Genomic DNA, 23841 nt, shown 5'->3' with positions numbered 1-23841 from the left:
CCCCGCGACCTGCAACAGGGTGGCGGTCGCCGTCTCGGGTCGTGGTCTCTCGTCGCGGTCGTCTTAATTCGAATGCTATCTTAAGACAGCTGCGACCAAGCTCGACACTTCATTCGAGTCATGGCCCCTTCAGCATGAGATTGTGTCACTTTTCACCGTTAGCACGTAAGCGAAAATTTTGTATGACGTCGAGTTATTATTGTTTGTCACTAAGTGCGCTGTTTGGACACCATACAAATTACATTTTTTTTGTGATCACAGTAAGAAGTAGAAAAACTATCTCAGTCCTCAATTATGATAAAAATCGCGAACAAAACCAACCTTTTTGGATGCTATCCCGCATAATATACCAACCGCATTCCTGGCCGATTTTAATACTTATTTTCGAAAATACTATAATAATTTCATTATTTAAGAAAACAACACGTAAACAATGAGTCTAATACAATCTAGAAAATATGGCTTTTAATACACAATACTGAAATTATTATCACAATTATTAATATTAAATGTTTAGTTACAATGAAGATGAACGTATGTACACTTTAGGCCAAAAAAACTGCGCGAGTTTACATGATCTAATTTTTATATTTTACGATAAATGATTTTAGCTTACATACAAGATCTAGTAAATAATAATTAATCTTACATTATTAATACACAAAATTCCGAGAGCAATATTATTTTAGTGTTATTTAATAAGTACTTTACAGTTTTCAAAATGTTATTGCTGTAACTTTAATACTCATCTTTTTCAAGACAAAATATATTTGGGATTTAGTAGGTAGGAAATGGGGGTTTTTATCTTTATAATATTCAACATTTTTGTCCTGATATAATATTTATAGTATCGCTAGTAGTACTTAATTGTATTCATTCGAAAAAAAAACAACAAAATAAGATAGTTATAAGATAGTTATGAGCACAGATATAAAACATCAAAATGATATTCTACTAATCATTTCGTACATCACGCGACATATCAACCAACATATTACTCGTATAAGTTCCATTTCAACTCACAGCGAAGATATTTGTTACTACCTTAACCGTTTTGTCGGTCCTGCATTGTCACAGTAGGTGATAGTCCGAATATCTGGTTAGAGCATTGCTTGTGCGCCTGCCCCGCCTTTGGCACTAGAACCATCTGCTCCAAGTCTCCCTGTTGAAAAGAAAATAAAGCTTTACTATAATAATTATTGTAATATTGTGTAAGGTAATTTTTAGTAGTAATATTATTTTGTACGGCGTGACCATCAGAGATCTTGATAATTCTCGGTAATTATTCTCGGTAAAACTACGTTTATCTATCTTATATATAAAAATGGATTTTCAAATGTGTTAGTCGCGCTAAAACTCGAAAACGGCTGAACTGATTGGGCTGATTTCAGTCTTAAAATATTCGTAGAAGTCCAGGGAAGGTTTTAAAGTGACACGAAGTTCACCGGGACAGTATAAAATAAAATTAAAAAATTGGTTCATTTCTAAAGAGATTTGAATCAAATACTTTCAGAACGTCCTGCATTTAGCCTACGACCGGTTCGGGAACTAATTTTGTGCCATACTACCAGTGGAATGATCGTGCATTCAATCCATACTGTTTGTCAACTCCTTATACCCCTACCGTTGATCCGATTTTGCTAAAATTTGATTTTGACCGTGGCATCACGGGAAAGGACTTCTGACATTTTTTTCCCGGAAATTGGATGGTACCTGCGCAATAAACGAATTTTGGCGCAACGGAGTTGCGGGCAACATCTAGTAATTTGGTTAAGTACTATGTTAAATAACTGCAACAAATATTTAACGTATACTGACAAACCATTTACAGTAAAACGGCTTTTTACGGTGCAATTTTACTACAGTTATTTGTTAAAAGCAACCGCTTTAAACTCTTGTTTCAAATAAATGTACAATATTTTAATATGATGTAGTGGTATAAAAGAGAATATAAAATAAAAAGGGACTTGTTGAAAACCATTAATTTTACGTAAGCCTGCAAAACGAAGAATCCTTTATATAATATTTTATGGGGTCTTATTATAATAATGTAGATTTAAATTTATTTAACTTGCTTCTGAATTCTTTAAAAGCTTTCTTTTAAAGTTTACTATTTTTTTCCTGAGTTTTACTTCTGTTGTTTTGGAAAAACAATGTGGAGCTTTTTTGCACGCCAGTGTTTACGCTGTAATGTTTGTTGCTATTAAAATACACCATGCCGTACGTTAGGCGTAATTTTATAGGCGTTTTATTCATGACTGTAGATTCACCGCAAATTTTATTTTCCCCTCGTGAAACATTTTTGTCATGCTTGCGTAAATAATCTAACGCTTGAAAGGCTAAAATTACTAAGCGCCATGTATGTATTGTCGCTTGGTAACTTTTGCTTTTCAAATATCAAATTATAAACATGATAATATTATCCTTTATATTGGTCGTATATTAATATCATGCGCTAACGGTTAAGCAGTGGATACGTTTTGATGAAATTTGGGTCAATTACAGTTATAGCCACTGAAAAGGACATAGGCTTAAATGTGAGGCTGCAGATTTTTCCGCATACGTCAGACTCGCAAAGACAGACTAGTAACTAATAAAATCAATTCAAAGTGTTTGACGATATGGCAAGATAGGTTACATATTGTAAAGGTAACGTGTATTCAAAATCAAGGTTCATTCGTAAAGAAAGTCCTTTTAATGTAATTCCAAATAAAAAAGACAATACATTTTGCAAATAAAATCTAGTTGTAACGCCAGTCAGAGCAATGCCATCAAACTTTAAAACTCTACATCAGTTTTGTGATTCCCACCGTATTCATAATATGCAAAAGGCATCTTTGTAATGACAATAACGACGTGAATATGTTAATACTAACAACGCGGTGTCAAAGGAAGCTCAGGTGCATATATGGCGGCCACAGTTATTTTATAACAACAAAGGATATTCTGACATCAACTATTTTGAAAACTATGATGTTAAAATATGATGTTAAAATGGGTTGAAATTCAAAAAGAATTATTGAACGCAAGAAAAACCGTACAAGAACACTTTTAAAAATCACTACTATACTGAAACCACCTTTCTTTTAATTTAAAACTTCATTACTTAGAGTTTTAGAATAAAATGTAATCGTCCATAAATGGAAATTTTTGGAGAAAATGAAAATTTGTAATTAGTGAAACTGCAATTGATGAAATTGTATTGCGAGTTATAATGTCGGCTTTTAATAAAAATCGGCCAAATTGGACTCGCGCATGAACCCTTCATGCGCGAGTCCCGTACCGTACCGTACCGTAACACAATAGAGCAAAAATAGGCTGAAAATTTTGTATTTTTGTATGGGAGCCCCCCTTGAATATTAATTTTATTTTGTCTTTAGTATTTGTTGTTATAGCGGCAAGAGATATACACAATCTGTGAAAATTTCAGAAGTCTAGCTATAGCGGTTCTTGAGTTACAGCCTGGATACACACAGACAGACAGACAGACGGACAGACAGACGAACAGACGGGCAGTCGGACAGACGAACAGACATCGTAGTCTTAGTAATAGGGTCCCACGTACGGAACCCTAAAAACCACGCTAATAATAATGCGACCTAACGGTATTTATGACTTTACGGTGACTTTACAGCCACAGAATATAATGTATTAGTAGTACCAACTTCTGCTAATACCTAATAGTGCGCTTGGCCATCTTAAAGCAATATAGACGTCCGAATACGAGATTGTAATACTAGAAGGTGCTGCGCTAGTTTAATCAGGCGCGGTCCGAAGGGGGAATTCACAGGGGACATGACCCCCCAAAATCTAAGGTCAAATTGAAAAATCTCAAAACAAAAACTTGCCAAATAATAACAGGAAATTTCTAGCTATCCCCTAACCACCACTGCGTCCGACCTTAGACAGCTCCCACCCAGAACCGTCCGAAGGCGCAGATAAAAAATATATTGTAGTGACTAGTGAGTGACCCCCCCCCCCCCCCCAAGTTTCAGGCTGCGACCGCGCCTGCGTTTAAGAACAGTATATCCCGCAGTAATCGTATATTTTCGTGCAAAAAAAGACCTTTATCGGAAATCTCTCTAAGGCCTTTCTCGTAGCTTACCCTATATTTGTGCCCAATATAATAAAAATTGGTCTTGTAGTTTCAGAGCCTATTCAGTATTCAACGCAAAACAAACTTTTGCTCATTATAATTGGTCGCTGTTAAGCATTAGTGTCCTATCCCACAATTTTTTTTGTTGTTAAATTTTGAATGCAGTCTTGTTCTCAATCATCTAAAGAACATAACTGCATTCATAACTCAATACGTAATTTTTCTGTGGGTTAGTACACGAATGCTTAACAGCGTCCAATTAGCACAGATAATTTACCTATAACAAAATGGTCTTAAGGTGTAACGTTATAGATTCGACTTCGAGCTTTGCATTGCAAGCTGACTTCGCTGTCACGTAGCATTGATCTTACAAGTTGTATCAAGATATTACACATGGTATTATTACAAGGTGCGCATTGTAATGCTCGGTTTTCCTCCCTCACTGATATAATGCTCGACTCTGTAACGTTACATTACAAGCGAATGCACGAAGGAGGGAGCACCTTTATAGTCGCGTAATTGATATCAAAGATCAAATTTGCTCCTAATATACTCCTAATAGACAGCTAATACACAAAGCCATTCATGAAATCTATTCACCATTTATTTCCCCCAGTGAATGGGATTTAATCAGCTAATTAAATACGTAATTGAGCCTAATAAGCAATTACCTCGAAACAGAGTTTGTTGACGATATTGTGCGTTTGATTCCGACGATTTGGTGTATCTGCTTCGATGAGCAAACATAATACTGAATAGACTATAATTAATTTAGGGACTTATTTGAAGGTCTTAAATTAAGTTTATTTATAAACTTAACACCTCCATCGTGGGTATCGCAGACACAATAGATTTTCAATTGTTATGCGGCAGCTGGCTGCCGCGTGGAGATTGATGGGTTAATAACTACCTAAGTTTATTTATTCATCTATGAATATGATATTTTAAATATGTATACGAGGTGTTACAAAACATAGAGATAATACTTGATGTGTATATTGTGTTCCTTGTAGAGAATTCGTTGTGAAAGTAGCAGCACTGGAAGACACAAATTTTTATTCACTTTTGTATGGGGAAACTCATGACGCTGGGGCGATGGGCCCATAAAGTAAAAAAAGGTCTTTCAGCGCTGCTACTTTCACAGTGAACTCTCTACAAGGAACACATACACACCCTATAGTATTATCACTTAGTTTTGTTACACCCTGTATATTAGAGTTCACTGTGAAAGTAGGAGCGCGTCATGAATTTTTCCTTACATAATAAAAAGGCACTCTTTCAGTGCTGCTACTTTTACAGCGAACTCTGTCTAGGGAATCCATACACAGTATTATCACTTAGTTTTGTCACACCCCATATATTCAAATCTAGTATTATATTCTATCGCACCTGTCTCCGTAGGGCTGCAGCTGTATGCGATATAAAAAGAATAGGCCAAACCTTACTGTATGGTCTTTCTTTGTAGGTATATATTGCAAATTTTTCCTGTGCACGGGAAATTATCTCTTTATCAAAATCTATACTAATATTATAAATGCGAAAGTATCTCTGTCTGTCTGTCTGTCTGTCTTTCTCGCTTTCACGCCAAAACTAACGAACCGATTGTAATGAAATTTTGTATACAGGTAGTCTAAAGCCTGAGAAAAGACATAGGCTACTTTTTTACTGGAAAAAAAGGGTTGTAAGGGTGTGAAAATGCGTAAATTTGTTCAAATTAAGTTAGCTCCAAAAATTCATAATAGATGGCGCCGTGCGTCTCCTACATCGCGGTGACGCTTGCCCAGACTTATTTCCATAAGAGGTGGTATCACCTTACATTCGAGTTTCGATTTTTTTCGATTGTTATTACTTTTTTACGTTATTAAATAACTCAGTACTTTATCTATGCAGTGACAAAAGCTTAAAAGTTAAACCTATCAATGATATAAATTATAAATAGTTTATGGGTAAAGTTGTGTAATTATGGGCCTAAATAAGCTTTAAAATTTGGCATAAAATATAAAGTTTAATTTTAAAAAATGAAATATTATGTATACACTGCACAGCTGTTTTGATTAAAGGGGTACCAGGGTTTTTTTTTAAAAAAGCTTTTGACACCAATTTTGTTGACATCGCGCGCTATAAACTGAAGTCCACGCGAACGAAGTCGCGGGCAACAGCTAGTTATTCATAAATGCAACAGTTACAGAATATTCTAACTAAAAATTATTAAAATTAATATTAAATTATCTACACCGGATGTACCGGATGTTTTATTAAAAATAAATACAACGGAAGTGTTAAAAATAAACAGTTTCTAACAATCGGCCATACTGACAAAAAGTTTAACCTCAAACTTATACATCGTGTACAATATCATAAAAAGTAATACAGAAATAAACAAATTTGATAATCATGTAATTTCACCTAAATTAAATTCATGAGTAACAATAAAATTAGTTTCAAATAAGTTATAATTTTATACATGCAATAAAATACTAATTAAATTTTAAATTAACAATTAAAATGTGTACTTCAAAATCAACAAACTTAATTATTCGTGATTTATTAAATATATATTTTTAAAAAGTGTACATTAATATTGTTGTAATTATATATATCATAATAAACTTTGTGAATGTGGATAGGAAAGTTCATCTATTCCACCCGATATATTAATAAAACAATACAACTTGGAAAATTCATCAAGTGTTATATTATGTATATCTTGAAAAATAATAATGATATAACTTGGTATTGGTATATTTTATTTTACTTTTCATCAAGTATAATAAAATATATTTCTACAGTTGGATTGGAAAGTTCATCAAGTCCAACTATAATTTAAGTAAATGACTCGGAAAGTTCATCAAGTCCGACTATAATTTAAGTAAATGACTTGGAAAGTTCATCAAGTCCAACTATAATTTAAATGAATGACTTGGAAAGTTCTTCAAGCCATTAATAATTATTTTCACAATATAAATAAATTCATTTGACTTTTTAATAATATAAATCAATTCATTTGACTTCATTACTATTTTTTTTTCTCAAATCATTTATTATTCTTCTTCACTATCAGAACTAGAACTTTTATTGATATGTATGTTTATCCATGGTTTTATTTGATCGACTGCCCAAATGTTACTATATTTGCGTTTTCCCAATTCTGTACCCGGTATAGTGGAAACTTCATATCTGTCATTGTCAAGAATTTTCGTAATTTTACAAGGACCTGAAAACTTGGGTAAAAGCTTTCTACTTTGGCCTTCTTTCGAGGGCACTTGTTTATTTATTCTAACTAGATCACCGATTTTATATATGGTAGGACTCTTTCTATTTTTATCAAAACGTTGTTTCTGACTAACTTGATCTTTTTCAATGTGTTCCGTTATCTCTGACCTAATATCTTCAATACTTTGGTTAGGATCACGGGATTCTAAGAAAAGATAGCTAAACATATTTTCATTGCGTGATTTAATGTTCGACCAAATAAAGCTTCAGATGGGGTTTTGCCAATCCCTTTATTTAATGTGTTATTCAGCCCCCATTGAATTCTGCCTAATTCCTGATCCCATTTAGTTTCGCCAAGCTTATCAGTGTAAGAGGCTAAGGAACCTAGCACCGTTTGGTTATACCTCTCAACCTGACCATTTGAACGTGGAGAGGAAACTGCATTTAGAATAAGCTTTATTTTTGAATCAGTACAAAATTTTTCAAATTCTTTAGATGTAAACATAGTTCCTCTATCAGATATGAGCCTAGTGTTAAATAAGGACACCTAACTGATTTTTTAAGGCTATGTTCTTTACACTAGACTTTTTTTATTGCGGAGAAAAGTAGGTCGCCCATGGCTGCCTCGCAACAATAATTGGCGATCTCCATACTTTTATTATAAATGTTAAAGTGTGTCTGTCTGTCTGTTACCTCTTCACACCCAAACTGAACCGATTTTGCTGAATTTTGGCATGGAGATACTTTGAGTCCCGGGAAAGGATATAGTATACTTTTATCCCGGAAAAATATTTGTCGCAATGTAGTAGCGGACATCATCTTAATCTATCTATATACATAAAACTCAAAGGTGACTGACTGACATGGTGATCCATCAACGCACAGCCCAAACCACTGACCGATCGGGCTGAAATTTGGCATGCAGGTAGATATTATGACGTAGGCATCCGCTAAGAAAGGATTATGATCAATTCCACCTCCAAGGGGTTAAAATCCCCTATTTTATAGTTTGTCTATAATAATACTTCTTAGCGCGAGCTAAGCCGCGGGCAAAAGCTCGTTATCTAATAAAGCTATAGGCATCGTCGATACGATCGTCTTTATAAAATTTCTCATTCATAATCTACATCACTAAGGATATCGTATAAAACATCTTCGCGCAAACATTACACAGTCGTCGACATAAAATGTTCACATAACACGGAACGTCGCAATAAATTCCCGAACACATAATCCTACATCTAAACTCAATTACGCGGAATGGGGAATATGAATAAACGACATATTAGGGAATTTACACAGCCTAAATCAATATTAACCGTATCCCAAGCGTTGGATTGGCTCCACGCGTGACTTCGCTCGTTAATATTGAAAATATTTGATAAAATAAGGAAAGTAACGATTAATCACGATATAAATTAAAGTTGAGAGGTGTCACGGGACATGCGAATGGAACGAAGTTATTTCTTATGTTCAAAAAACCTCATGTACATAATATACACTCAAAAAAGATATTAAAAAAAAACGCCAGCTATTGACGCCCAGAAATACTAACAACACGTCACTGTTTATTGTCAAAAAACGCCATCTAGTTGACGCACAGGAATACTATCAACGCCCTCTGCCCCTACCATGCAGGTACTAATAAAAAGTGTCAAAGTCAAATATCGTTCTGTCTAGCCTCATTTACGCCGAACGCGCGAACTTCGTTCCAATTATGATGAAAAATATTATGTGACATAGACCGATGACTAAACGATTTCATTTCACTGAAAGTCGTCTTTCACGCGGAAACTAACGATTGGCTATAATAATAATATTATCCTATACCTTTTTCGTTGATTCAAACTATTATACTAAAATCTAGTGTAAAGAGGTAGCAGACAGACTTTTACGTTTCTATAGAATTGATATTTACAGCTATTCTCATAAATTATAGACTATGTATTATGTAACCACTGTTACCATTTTAAAGATTCTTGTTGAATTTCGATCTAAGAGCATAATATTGTTTCACATAATTTAAGTTCCAAAGAACCACTAGGTACGATTACAAGGAACCTCAGCTGTCTTTACACACTAAATTAGCTTTAAATATTAATACCAGAAAGCTTTCACGGAGATATTCACACTTGTAGTCAACATTTATATGTACCGAGAGTTACCAGACTTATTGCGTTTGTGGTTGAGTTTAGTGAACAATATACTACACTTACTGAGAATAATTTTAACGCCCTTGTGTATTAATTAGCCTGAATACTTATAGTTGTCCTACATTCGAAGAATTAGAATCGTCGGCAACGAGTATATCTCGTCGAGAAAAGGTGCACTTACCAAGAACTGCTACACTCACCGGGAACCCGGCACACTTGCCAAGAACCATTGCACTCACCAAGAACATGTTGTACAACAGGGATGATGACAAGGTCAAAGATTAGCGAATTTTGTTAATAAAATAAAGAATTCACGGTGAAAAATAAGTGTTCCCAAAATAACAGCTCGATAGCATTTTAAATTTTTTTTGTTATGCGCCTTCAAAGTTAGATAATCAAGACAATTTTTTTTTAGTTAAATTTCTTAATATTTGTATCTAATCGAGAACTTATGCAATTAAAAGCAACTTTTGTTATAAACCACTTTCAATAAACGCAATATTTAAAATACCTATCGAACAAAAATCCCTCCCGATGCGTACAAACTACGAAAGAGTGACGTCAGTCTTTCGTAGCACTTTGTATGGAGCGTTTCGGGCAGGTCTATTTTATGAAATGTTTCAATTGTCATATCTTGGTGAATTTTTAAGCTATCACAGTCATTCTTTCAGCGATGTTTCTATTTTTTAAGGGTCTTTCAATTACTAACAAGAAAAAAAATGGTCATCAAGCCTATTACCGAGAACTTGTATCCTATGATGAAGTCAGCGTCATTTGGCGTGTCGAGCGCGTGCCAGCCGAGCACTTATTGGGAGAAGAACCGCTGCACTTGTCGGGAACCAGATACACTTCCTACTACAGACCCAGTATATTTACCGAGAACCACCAAGAATCACTACACTTATCGGGAACTTTTACATTTACCGAGAACAGGTATCCTATAATGAAGTCGACGTCGCGCGACGTGTCAAGCGCGTGCCGGCTGACCACTTCGGTCCGTAGCCACCGGCAGTCCACGTGGTCGCGTACCGTGATGTCGTCGAGCTTACTCTCGCCACGTCAAGTACACTTGCCAAGAACCGCTACACTTCCAAATAATCGTGACATTAACCAAGAACAGCTACACGTATTGGGAACCAGGTACACTCACCGAGAACAGGTATCCTATGATGAGGTCGGCGTCGCGCGGCGTGTCGAGCGCGTGCCGGCCGAGCACGTCGGTCCGCAGCCACCGGCAGTCCACGTGGACGCGTACTGTGCTGTCGTCGTGTACGCTGAGGGGGGAGGATAGATTGGTTGGTTAGTTCGATACGAATGAGTTGGCATGAGATGGGATTTGACGAAATTGACCAAGCAACCAAATCTTGACATTTTTGTTAATAAAATTGAATCAGTGACACAAGCACCACAGTCTAATGTATTGGTACATAGACAAAATGATTTCGAAAATTAACATTTAGCCTGGCATCAAATTAAAATCATATTGAAAGTCATAATATTATATTGGCATGAAATTGTTTATTTGTTTAATCTTATCAAAGCTATTACTTTGAAGAAAATTGCATAAAATAAAGTATCGGGTATTCCTTAAATTTTTTTATGAAATAAGGGGGCAAACGAGCAAACGGGTTACCTGATGGAAAGCAACTTCCGTCGCCCATGGACACTCGCAGCATCAGAAGAGCTGTAGGTGCGTTGCCGGCCTTTTAAGAGGGAATAGGGTAATAGGGGCGGGTAGGGATGGGAACGGAAGGGAATAGGGGAGAGTAAGGAAGGGAATAGGGTAGGGGATTGGGCCTCCGGTAAACTCACTCACTCGGCGAAATACAGCGCAAGCGCTGTTTCACGCCGGTTTTCTGTGAGAACGTGGTATTTCTCCGGTTGGGCCGGCCCATTCGTGCCTAAGCATGGCTCTCCCACGTATAGCAAATACTAATGAATACCTATGTAAAAAAAAGACTTAAACCCTAATAAATTATTTTCCCATTATTTCAATATTACCCGCTGCATTCAGAACTTGAATTAAAATACAATTCTTTTGAGATTATTTAAAATATTTATGCACTAAGTTATGTTAATTAAAACTAACATTAAGCGATGAAAGAACTTTCTGGCTCACTGATTAACGACTTCAAAGCGATTCAATCGTGGATGCCGATAGAAATCCCTATTCATAGCTAACTTAGTAGAAAATAGAATGTTGCGCTTTTCAAAACTTGTTGATTATACGATTAGCGTTAGTTTTTTAATGGAAAAAGAGGTTATTAGAGGTTATTATATACTATCAAAGAATTCTCCAGGGATAATTTCCAATTTCGAATTCTGAATCAACAAATCTAAGGACAATCTACGTCAAGTCATGCCACGAAGCTACGCCGTAGCAACGCTCTACGAATTCGTAGCAAGCTACTACATATAAAAAATTTAGTTTGTTATTATTTTTAGCAATATTCCGCGAAAAACGGAATATTGATAAAAATAATAACAAACTAAATTTAAACTATGGATTTCCGCAAAGTAACGCCTGATTCCATTAACTAAGCTACGACGTAGATTCAAGCGTATATATATATATATATATATATATATATATATATACGTGCTTATACGTGGGAGAGCCATGCGTCGGCACGAATGGGCCGGCTCGACCGGAGAAATACCACGTTCTCACAGAAAACCGGCGTGAAACAGCGCTTGCGCTGTGTTTCGCCTCCCCTATTACCCTATTCGCTCTTAAAAGGCCGGCAACGCACCTGCAGCTCTTCTGATGCTGCGAGTGTCCATGGGCGACGGATGTTGCTTTCCATCAGGTGACCCGTTTGCTCGTTTGCCCCCTTATTTCATAAAAAAATAAAAAAAAATAAAAAGCAAGATTCTACGAGCGACGTAGCATGCTGATTGCTGATATGAATAATTCTGACATGTACCATCGAGGAAGTTGATTCCTATGCAATTGACAGACCAACGTTATTTGGTCGAATATGTCAATTCCATGTTAATTGTGATCTGTCAGCTGGGTTTGACGTAACGCAACCAAACTACTTAGGTCCTCGATTTGCACAGGAATCAACTTCTCTAATAGTACAAACTATATTTGAATTTCATTGTCACAAGATAATATAAAAGTTTATACTAAAATAATTATATTAAATTTAGATACGACGATCTCCGCTTAGTTGCAGGCCCATGTTGGATGCGAGTAGCAGGAGATCGGTCATCTTGGCGTTCATTGAGAGAGGCCTATGTCCAGCAGTGGACGACTATAGGCTGATATGATATGATGAAATTTAGATACACATTAACTTTATACACGTCCTTGTGTCGGTCTTTTTGAATCGGCTACGGTGTAGTCAGTACTAAAAGAAACGATTTTAGCCGTCTAGAGCTTTAAGTATTTTGTAATATTATGTTCAGCCGTTGCCTGATATCTTTATTATATTTTGATCGTTTAGGCGTGCGTATATTCTGCGCGCGCGTATTAAGCGTCGCATGTTTTCCGAAATGCTACAACAGAAAACGCGCATGTCACGTGCTCTACCCGTAACAGTATATTTTATCTAGAGTCTCTACTATTCAGTGTGTAACAAAAATAAGTGATAATACTTTAGGGTGTGTACGTGTTCCTTGTAGAGAGTTCACTGTGAAAGTAGCAGCGCTGAAAGACGATTTTTTTTTTTCACTTTTGTATGGGCAAGGACCCGAGCGTCACGAGTTTCCCCATACAAAAGTGAAAAAAAAATTGGTCTTTCAGCGCTGCTACTTTCACAGTGAACTCTCTACAAGGAACACGTACACACCCTAAAGTATTATCACTTGTTTTTGTTACACCCTGTATACAAGCTGTAATAAAAAACTAAGTGATAATACAAGGGTGCTGGTTGTGTATGTATCCCTTATATTATTATACAGTTCACTGTGAAAGTAGCAGTGCTGAAGGACCACAATTTTGTATCATAATATGTATGGGCAAGCGCCCGAGCGTCCTTATATACGATACAGTTAGTAAGATACAGTTCACTGTGAAAGTAGCAGTGCTGAAGGACCAAAATTTTTGTATCATAATATGTATGGGCAAGCGCCCGAGCGTCCTTATATACGATACAGTTAGTAAGATACAGTTCACTGTGAAAGTAGCAGTGGTGAAGGACCAAAATTTTTGTATTATTTGTATGGGCAAGCGCCCGAGCGTCTTGAATTTTTCCAAATAAAAGTGAAAAAAGTAACTCTTTCAGCGCTGCTACTTTCACAGTAAGCTCTTTAAAAGGGGACACATACATACTTTAAAGTATTATCACTTAGTTGTGTTACACCCTGTATATTATACTCAATATATACATTATACACTATGTAATCAATCCTACTAATATTATAAAGTCGAAATTTTATTTGGATGTATGGATGTATGGATGTGTGGATGTGTGGATGTATGGATGTTTGTTACTCTTTCACGCAAAAACTACTGAACGGATTTTAATGAAACTTTACAATAATATAGCTTATACATCAGAATAACACATAGGCTACAATTTTAACCGACTTTCAAAATGGGGGAGCTGTTATGTTCGTTTTCTTATATTCAACGATTACTCCGCCGTTTGTTAACCGATTTTCAAAATTTTTCTTTTGGTGTATAGGGTATCATCCTAATTTGGTATTATATTCACAAAAGTGGTGATCTGATGAAGGATCCGTAAGTAATCGAGGGAACTCCTCAAAACTTATAGGGAAACATGTGGTGACTTCGGTTTCGTGAGAAGTATTCTAAACATATGCTACCAACAAGTAAGATTTTGCACCGAGATATACCTGGTATACCGTGGTTCGGAAGGTGCTGAGAGAACTCCTGATTCTTTATAGATACAAGTTTGGGAGTTTCGACGTTGTTTTAAGAACAGAAAGCATATGCTACTATGCAAATTACATTCATCATCATCATCATCACAACCATATTATACCATTTCATATTCTTTTAGATCGAGACTCGAGTTTGTCAAGCGATAGTTAAAAAAAATCTATACCTACCTAATATTATAAACCTGAAGAGTATATTTGCTTGAACGCGTCAATCTCAGGAACTACAGGTCCGATTTAAAAACTTATCTCAGTGTTAGATAGATCATTTATCGAGTAAGACTATAGGCTATATTATATTATCACGCTAAGACTAATACGACCGAAGAAACTCAGGAAAATGTGGGAAAAACGGGGGAAATATTTTTTATGGGAACATGTACGGTTTCTGCAAAATTCCTAATTTACGCGGGCGAAGCCGCGCGGGACATCTAGTATCAGATAAGTTTCAAATCCGTCAGCGGTAAATGAGCTCTCCGGCCGATGGAGTGGCCGGCAAAAACGGGATCCAATGATCCGCGCGATCAGATTAGCTCGGAGTTAGTCAGGTATAAAAAGTTTCGATAATTTATAGCGACGGTAAATTGCGTCAGCGTTCCCTCTAGGGTTTAGTGGGATTCAGTTTTAAATACGCGATACTTTTTCTAGGTTAGCGACAGAAATTCCTGAAATTATTTCAGAAATAAAGCTTTTGGATTTATTCGCAAAAAAAAAATGCCTAAAATACGACAATGACAATCCAGTGCAAACTAGAACAAAGTCTAAAAAAAACTACTACAAAGTGGAAATACACATAATATTTTAATGAGCATTGTACCATCGAAGAAATTGATTAATGGGCAGCTGATGGACCTACGTCATTTGGTCGGATTATATCAACTTAATGTAAGTCGTCGTGTGTTGGCTGGGGCCTGGGTTTGACAAAACGCGACCAAAAAAAAACGCGTTTCTAAGATGACGCTAAATCAGCTATCGTGTAAAGGATACATTTATTTGGGAGTCCATTAATAAAAGTAATAACTTTTTATAAGAACAGCTGTCATGATAAAAAACACTTGATTTACCAAACCTATAAGGTTTTACAACTAGACTTCTGACTTTATGACCGTTCTATCCAATTACTTTTCTGATTATTATTTCATCCAAAAATCCTTACCTGATAGCAATATGATGCCATCTAAAGTCGTATAGCGGGACAGCTAAATATATAGACCGGGATGTCCCCGCCCCCGCGTGGACGAGTCTCGCCGCGCCCCGCCCCGCCAGCTCTAGGGACAGAAATGTCCCCGTCCGATGTCTGGAGCGGAGAGAGAAAAGTGTCCCCTGGCCGTAGCCGCCACTCTAAAACAAAGATAGGCTTTTATAACATAACATAAGCCCTGGGTATAGCGTTACTATGAATCATTCCTAGAATAATTGGTTTCATTGCATAATACCGTCCCTAGGGTCAGCTTCACACGACACGATCCTACATGTTTCCTGCACATTTTTTGCAGTATACAATATACATCTTATCGAATAAATAGTGGTGCATATAATGTGTATAGAAAATTCACACGTCAATCGAAGTGTGAAAAAAAAATGCAGGATTATGCCATATGAACCAACCGACCAAGTCTTAGGCTGACCATAGACGGTCCTCTTTTTGCAATCAAAACCTACCGTACTGCAAAATGCGGTTGCCGTACGGCGATCTGCAGTTTCCATTTTAAATTCATATCCGCAATACACGGACCGCTCGAACAGTTCTTGAGCGGTCGGTACAAATTTCAACGCGACCACTATAGAGCAGTTGGTCCCGACTGCAACTTGCGGTCCGTATATGGCCAGTCTAAGTAACGTTATTATAAATCATTCACACTATATTTCTGGACGTTTCCGTTAATAAGGTTGGCCCTGTCGTAAGTTTCCGAAGAGCTTGTATCATGGCACTAAACAGCGAAAATTTATTTATTTACATATTGTTTATCTTATATATAAAATTCTCGTATCCCAATGTTAGTTACTGTACTCCTCCGAAACGGCTTTACTGATTTTTACCAAATTTTATATGCATATTTTTATGTTGATAAGTGCATTTTCTGAATAAATAATAGTCTTCTGAATAAAATTCTGAATAAAAATTACTACAACTCGAGACTGACGGCGATCATTGTTTGTCCAACGGGATAGCGATGACGCTGCCATGGTGCCATACTTATTTAGTCACTTCAATAAAATAATATAGGCAAAATACTAACTAGCTGTCTCGACAGATGTTGTTTTGCCATAATATGGCAAAACAACGCCGAAACAGCTAGCTGTTATAATATATAAATTATACTTTGTCCCCTCGGCTTGATCTGATCCATGATCTCCGTTTTGAGCATTGTTGTGGTTGACTGAGCAACAGAGTACGTTAATTTTACCATGTAAATAAACATAATTATTGGGCTATGTTTATTTACATGGTGTAATGGTTTGGTTGAATTCATTGCAATAGTGTCTATTATAAATTGCATTGTAGAATCGTAATGGATGTTAAACATTATAAATCTACGTGGGAGAGCCATGCTTCGGCACGAATGGGCCGGCTCGACCGGAGAAATACCACGTTCTCACAGAAAACCGGCGTGAAACAGCGCTTGCGCTGTGTTTCGTCGAGTGAGTGAGTTTACCGGAGGCCCGATCCCCTACCCTATTCCCTTCCCTACCCTCCCCTATTCACTTCCCTTCCCTCCCCTATTACCCTATTCCCTCTTAAAAGGCCGGCAACGCACCTCCAGCTCTTCTGATGCTGCGAGTGTCCATGGGCAACGGAAGTTGCTTTCCATCAGGTGACCCGTTTGCTCGTTTGCCCCCTTTATTTCATAAAAAAAAGATCAATAATTGCATAATATCATTCACGACAGTACTAGTATAAAATAATATAAAGGATAATGCCATCAAAATAATAAAGGATAATGCCATCAAAAGAGAAATAACATCAGCTATTTTATTCACGTCTCAAGGCTGAAAGCTTCACCCAATTACAAGAAAATATCCTAAGCTAGGTTCTAAAAACTTATTAAAACAAAATGGCTTGCCTCATCAAAAATGGCAAGCTCCTATAATTTAAAGTAAATATTTTATTGGAAATTTAAAGAGGCAAGGCTTCTTTGAAGCAACCGCTTTCTAGAACATGCGGTTTTCTTTTAAAAATTTACACTTTGCGCTAAAGGAGAGCAATTTTTCGATAAAAGCTCGATAAAGCGTTAGATTCTAAGCTAATGAACTTTATTGGATATGCAAAAATCAAGAAGCTTTTTAGTATACTCCACAAAGGTAATATTGCATTGAAAAATAAGGTTGTTTAGTCGTTATAATATCTTATAAAAACGTATCCTGCAAACGATCGACTTTGGTTGACACTTTTCGATTTTTTATATTATTTTTCTTTGAAACATATAAAATAATATTTTTTTATAAAAACAAGAAGAGTTTTTTAATAGTATAATACAGAAATGTCATTAAAATATGGAATAATTTACGAGCTAGAATTTTTTAAAGTAAACGTATAGCCCGCTATTTAGGGTCGAATTAAGGGTTAAATTACAATTGAAATATTTCGTTCTACTTTCTTTGATGTTACAGACGGCTCACACTAAAAACGAACTAAGGAACTCCATAAAAGAAGACACAATTATTTTGTTGACAGTCTTTGCATGGTGCCTGTGTTTTTTTCTTGCACGCTTACTAAATAAAGTTCACACGCACAAAACAGTGGGCTTTATCTATGAATCGATTGTATACGATTTGAACTGACCGCACATATTTTGTCTGCACCCTACGCGCCGCATATAACTGCATAGTACACAAAATGCGGCGCGTGCGATGCGGACGAATGTGCGAGGTTTCATATCATTAAAAGCATATATTATGGTGCGACTATGACTGACATTTCAAACATTATATCACGATTAAACGATGAGATGAGACGAGCTATGGCTCATTCATGGGCGTATCCAAGTTGGGGCAAGAGGGAGCAGTCCCCTCCCCCCCCCCCTGGAAGACAAAATAAACGTAAATTTTCTGGCAAATGGGAATAAGAAACGTGTTACCTACTCTGCGCAAAATGAAGTGTTGGAAATAAAATATTATCTTTTAAGTCAGATAAATAAAATTCAATTTTCATAATTTTGTTTCAATATAAAACCAGACCAATCATTTTCTCGAAGGTATGAGCTGCCCCCCCTAGCTGAAATCCTGGGTACGCCCATGGGCTCATCTTATCTCGTCGTTTCAGACCCTTCTTTCTTACCTCAGGTCGCAGCCTAAGCGAGATGAACAACGTGAACTCCCTGGGGAAGGTGCCCGTGGGGAACAGCTCTGACGACGCGATCCATATGTACGAGTTGGGGGTGAGGCTGAACGCGTGCGGTCTGTCTGCCACCGCGCCCCAGCGGGCTTGCGCCGGGTGGAAGTTGCGTCGGGCTCCCGGCGTTAGGGGGTTGATTGTGCCTGGGGAAAAAGAAAAAAAAATGCAATTTAAGTGTAAGGTGGGTAGTTTTGGTGCTACGAGAAAACATACATCTAAAGGTGGCTTTCGGATCTTTGCCGCGAGCGACCGCGACCGATTAAAATTCAAATAAAATACTAGTTTATGACATACACTGATATATTTTGTGTGACGACTAGCGCTGCCGCCGGCGGCGGCGAGGCTAGTGGCATACTCGTAGTAAAATAAAACCTATAGCCTATGTTATAAAGTAGCATTTTGTTACTTCTTCACGCCCAAACCGCTGAAGCGATTTTGCTGAAATATGGTATAAAGATAGTTCAAATCCCGGTAAAGGACATACTAGAGAACTTTTTATCCCGAAACAATGGACTGTTTCCGCGCGATAACCAAAATTTGGCGCAACGGAGTTGCTTGAGTAATCTAGTGTTGCAATAAAATAGTAAAATTCCAGATTATTTCGTACTATATAATATTTTATGATTCCATAAATTATTCTTCTTAGGTACACACAAGAATTTAAGCAGTTCTCAAAATGCTACTTGGAAAATAGATTATTTACATAAACCTAAAGGTTTAGGTTATAACTCGACTAAACGGAGTCACCAAATTATTTAGATTCCATTCCAACTGTTACAAAGCTCAATATTTAGATTGGAATATGAATTAAACACACAATTTTAGTCTGTTTGTAATAAAGTCATTAAATTTACATATAAATTGAAGAACTATTTAATGCTATAATATATCTAATTTCTTAATGTTTTGGCAATATATTTTGTTTGAATGGCAATGACAGATGAAACATAATGATAAATATAACTACGAGTATGTTTTTATTTTGTAACTAATTATTTTTCATTATATTTCATTAATACCCTACAAAAAATTATAAATACAAAAAAAATGTGTTACAGGCTCGAGAGAAAATCCCAAGCGGCCACATAGATTCCGCGATCAAAGGATTAATTATGGCGTCCATTTTTGACTTTAACCAAAGATTTGACATTTTGCATTGTAGTTATAGTTAAAATTATAGTTAAAGCTACAGTTATAGTTAAAGTTAGTTGGTGCAACCTACCCTAAGTGTTTTCCAATAATAAAGCCTAACAAATAAGGCTATACTCGCTATGTTTAGTTTTAAAACAATACTGAATTTGATTTCACACCATAATAAGTTCTGTAAATATGGTTGTAAAACAGTTCGACCATTTCAAGCAAAGCAAGGTCGTTTACCTTCACAGTCAAACGCGTTGCAGGCTCGGTACTGTTCGCCGAAGCCTTCGCAGGTGCTTCTAGAGCAGTACCTCCTTCTGACCTGCCTCCCCCCACCGCAGGTCCGAGAACACACCCCCCACTCACCCCATCCGGCCCAACCTGGGGGAAGAGGATAGTTAATGTTGCTTTCTGGTAATCATCAATTTAAATACCCTTATTTGCTATCTGTTAAAATAATGATCAATTACAGTAAGAATAATAAAAACAAATTATACATATTCTGTACTTTGTCAATCTTTGTTATGAATAAACCGAGTTTTCATCCTATAAATAAAACAATCCATATTTTAGGACCATCAAATCAAAGTATGAAGTCCATTCTATCTCTGTTAGCTACCACTTTCGAGATTTTTCGCAGATAAAATTGTTGTTTGTCTTATCAAAATGAAGCTACTCACAAAAAATTACCTTGATAGTAATTTAAAAAAATGTCACAGGGAACCCGGACCAATATTAATTTTCTTGCGTAACTACGATTGTCAATTATTATAATATGTGTCGAGTATCTCATTAACTCGCATGAAGTATAAATTAACACTAATTAATGATTATAATATTTAAATCTAATCTTATGTAACACACACTAACCTACAGCGTTCCATATAGCTATATCGACACCCAGGCTCCATGGTACAGCCGCGCTGGTGGCCTCCAGCCAAGGTCCGTCAGGAGGAGTAGTCTCCAGGTCTACCACGGGGTCACTGACCCTCGTGAACACCACCAGCTCGATCTGAGTCCAGTTGAAGCAGACTTCTAGTTGAGATGGAACTTTGAGGTTCACCTGTCTAGAGGGAGAAATGTTAAAGTTAAAACTTGGGACACCCGGATGGAACGAAGTTATAAAAAAAAAAACTTTGTAATGAGTGACTAGAGACACTCTTACATTGGTGACGCTCACGTGACGCCGATCGGGTTTTGTCTTAAAAATTAAATATTTTTATTACAAATACGTGACAATAAAGAATGAAGGTTCTAGTGAATTGAAGCCGATGGAAGGTCTGACGGGAAATGTTTCGCAATTGGCTGCTATTACCGTAACTTCGGGGATACCGGATTTTTGGACAGAGATGCCGCGACTATGGTTTATACAAGTAGAGAGCCTGCTTGCGCCGCAGAAAATGGTACAACTAATAATATATATTCTGTGCTAAAACCTATTACAAAATATTATATTTCACTGCAAAACATCGTAACATGAGCCTAGTATGAACGAACCCATTAGTAATTTCAACCTGATATTTTTAAGTTCTGCCATCCTTGTTAATTAAAAATATATTGAAAACTAGCTGTTGCCCGCGACTTCGTCCGTGTGGACTTCAATTTATAGCGCGCGATGTCAACAAAATTGGTGTCAAAAGCTTTTATAAAAAAACCCTGGTACCCCTTAAATCAATACAGCTGTGCAGTGTGCACACAATAAGTATTTCATTTTTTTATATTAAACTTTATATTTTATGCCAAATTTTAAAGCTTATTTAGCCCTCCAATACACAACTTTACCCATAAACTATTTATCATTGATAGATTTAAGGTTACGTCACTGCACAGATAAAGTACTGAGTTATTTAATACCGTAGAATAGATATAACAATCGAAAAAAATCGAAACTTAAATGTAAAATGATACCACGTCTTATAGAAAGACTTTTGAGCAAGCGTCAGCGCGATGTAGAAGACGCACGGCGCCATCTATTATGAATTGTTGGAACTAACTTAATTTGAACAAATTTACGCATTTTCACCCCCTTACAACCCTTTTTTCCAGTAAAAAAGTAGCCTATGTCCTTTCTCAGGCTTTAGACTATCTGTATACAAAATTTCATTACAATCGGTTCGGTAGTTCTGGCGTTTGGCGTGAAAGCGAGACTGACAGACAGACAGACAGACAGAGATACTTTTGGCGTTTGGCGTGAAAGCGAGACTGACAGACAGACAGACAGACAGAGATACTTTCGCATTTATAATATTAGTATAGATTATGTGCACACTGCACAGCTGTTTTTGGGTATTTTGATTAATTAAGGGCCGCCCTACACCGGAATGGCAGCGGCGAGGCGAGCACTTTCAGCGCTGCCATTCCGGTGTAGCGCGGCCCTAAGAGGGGTACCACTTACCAGGATTTTAAGAAGTTTTTAAATTAGACACAAATTTTGTTGACACCGCGCGCTATAAACTAAAGTCCACGCGGACGAAGTCGCGGGCAACAGCTAGTTATGAATAAAAACAATATTATATAGTAAAGTAGGTATGATTAGTTCTGTTACAATAATAAAGTAAAAAATAAAACGCCATCTGTTTTCATATATTAGAATTAAAATGTTGATTGCATTGATATATTTTCTGGATGGAATATAGGCCAGCACGGTACACTCGTACTCCTTTATTTTAGAGCGCCTTCTGTTGTCAACTTGTCACATATATTAGAAATGCAGTAGGAGTTCTATAAGATAGATTGATTATTATTATACCAAGTGATTATATTATTAAACATAATATTCTAACGTATTAAAAACTATAAACAAAAACATACTACTCGTAACTAATAAGTATGATTAGTTCTATGTTACAATAAAGTAAAAAATAAAACGCCATCTGTTGAATCGTATTAGAACTAAAATGTTCATTGCATCGATATATTTCTGGATTTTTTATAATATTATACATAAGACAGACAGAGATACTTTCGCATTTATAATATTTGTATGGATTACATTTTGTACGACGACGCTTCTTCGGAACAATTACACAGGTGTCTCGTAGATTGAAACATTAATAAAACTTCATTTTGTTATGTGATCCTAGTCTATTTTTGAACCTTCTAATATTTAATTATCTCAACAAAAATGTAAGTTATTATAGATTTGATTTTTCCGGCAGATTTGTGGCATAGAATCATACATTTTTCTGTGATAAAAACTATAAGTAGTACCTGGACATACACACATAATTTCATCAAAAACGTGAAGAGTTAACAAACAAATACACTTTTTAATATGTTAGATTAATTAAAATTATATAGCTACTAGCTGAACCGGCAAAATTGTTTTGCCATTTAAAATATTTCTAGTATCAATAAAAAAGTAGATACAAACCTATCTACTTTTTATCAAGTCACTCAGGCGGCAGGCCTAACAAATGTGCATACAAAATTTCATCAAAATCGATTGAGCCGTTTTGGAGTAGTTCATGCACAGACACTGTGAAACGAGCATTTTATATATTAGATACATTAATTACTCTAAAGAGAAACCACAGTTCTATTTTATTACAGCGCTATCGAGCGCTGTAATAGAAAGATTTAATGAAAACATATCTCTGTTTAACTTTCCAATTTTTCCAAATTCAAATTTTTCTGTAATCTTTGGACATTATGACATACACAAGTGTCCCAAGAGGAAAAAGGAACAAGCGAAGCCGCGATGCAAAGCAAACAACGACGTGTCCATTGTCCGAACATTTCCGAAACTGGAGTATGTTTTGGACAAACCCGTGCCAATTAAAAGTCAATCCGCAGACTTGATCGCTAAACCCTGGCACGCCAACTTGGATGGCCGCCAAATTGTAAATGACTAACACAGTGGTATCGTAAAGATTTTGTGATAGTGTACACTGTTAACGAGTACCTTGCATTATGTGGGACGTATTAGGGTCCCCGCAGACTTACAATTTCAAGTTGACCGACTAAATCGTATAGTATGTCTGTTAGCTATGGCGGCTTATGAGAGCTCGCACATTGCATCCAACTAAATTGTACAACTTTTACTTTACTGCGGT

General features: G+C 36.4%; 1 protein-coding gene across 1 annotated transcript in view; it reads right to left on the bottom strand.

Moving 5' to 3' along the window:
* Positions 1 to 913: 913 nt before the first annotated feature.
* Positions 914 to 23841, bottom strand: part of LOC121733571 — an 80821-nt gene continuing 57893 nt past the window's right edge. Inside the window, exons 4-9 of the mRNA XM_042123865.1 lie at positions 20657 to 20853; positions 20027 to 20167; positions 18593 to 18792; positions 15470 to 15654; positions 10613 to 10736; positions 914 to 1162 (exon numbers count right to left, since the gene is read on the bottom strand). Coding sequence (XP_041979799.1) covers positions 1046 to 1162; positions 10613 to 10736; positions 15470 to 15654; positions 18593 to 18792; positions 20027 to 20167; positions 20657 to 20853 — 964 coding nt within the window. The 3' untranslated portion in view covers positions 914 to 1045. The remainder of the gene's footprint in view (positions 1163 to 10612; positions 10737 to 15469; positions 15655 to 18592; positions 18793 to 20026; positions 20168 to 20656; positions 20854 to 23841) is intronic.

Source organism: Aricia agestis, chromosome 14 (assembly GCF_905147365.1).
Source record: "Aricia agestis chromosome 14, ilAriAges1.1, whole genome shotgun sequence".
Classification (NCBI taxonomy): domain Eukaryota; kingdom Metazoa; phylum Arthropoda; class Insecta; order Lepidoptera; family Lycaenidae; genus Aricia; species Aricia agestis.
Note: the sequence above shows the minus strand (reverse complement) of the source record. Positions and strands in the feature narration are given on the sequence as shown.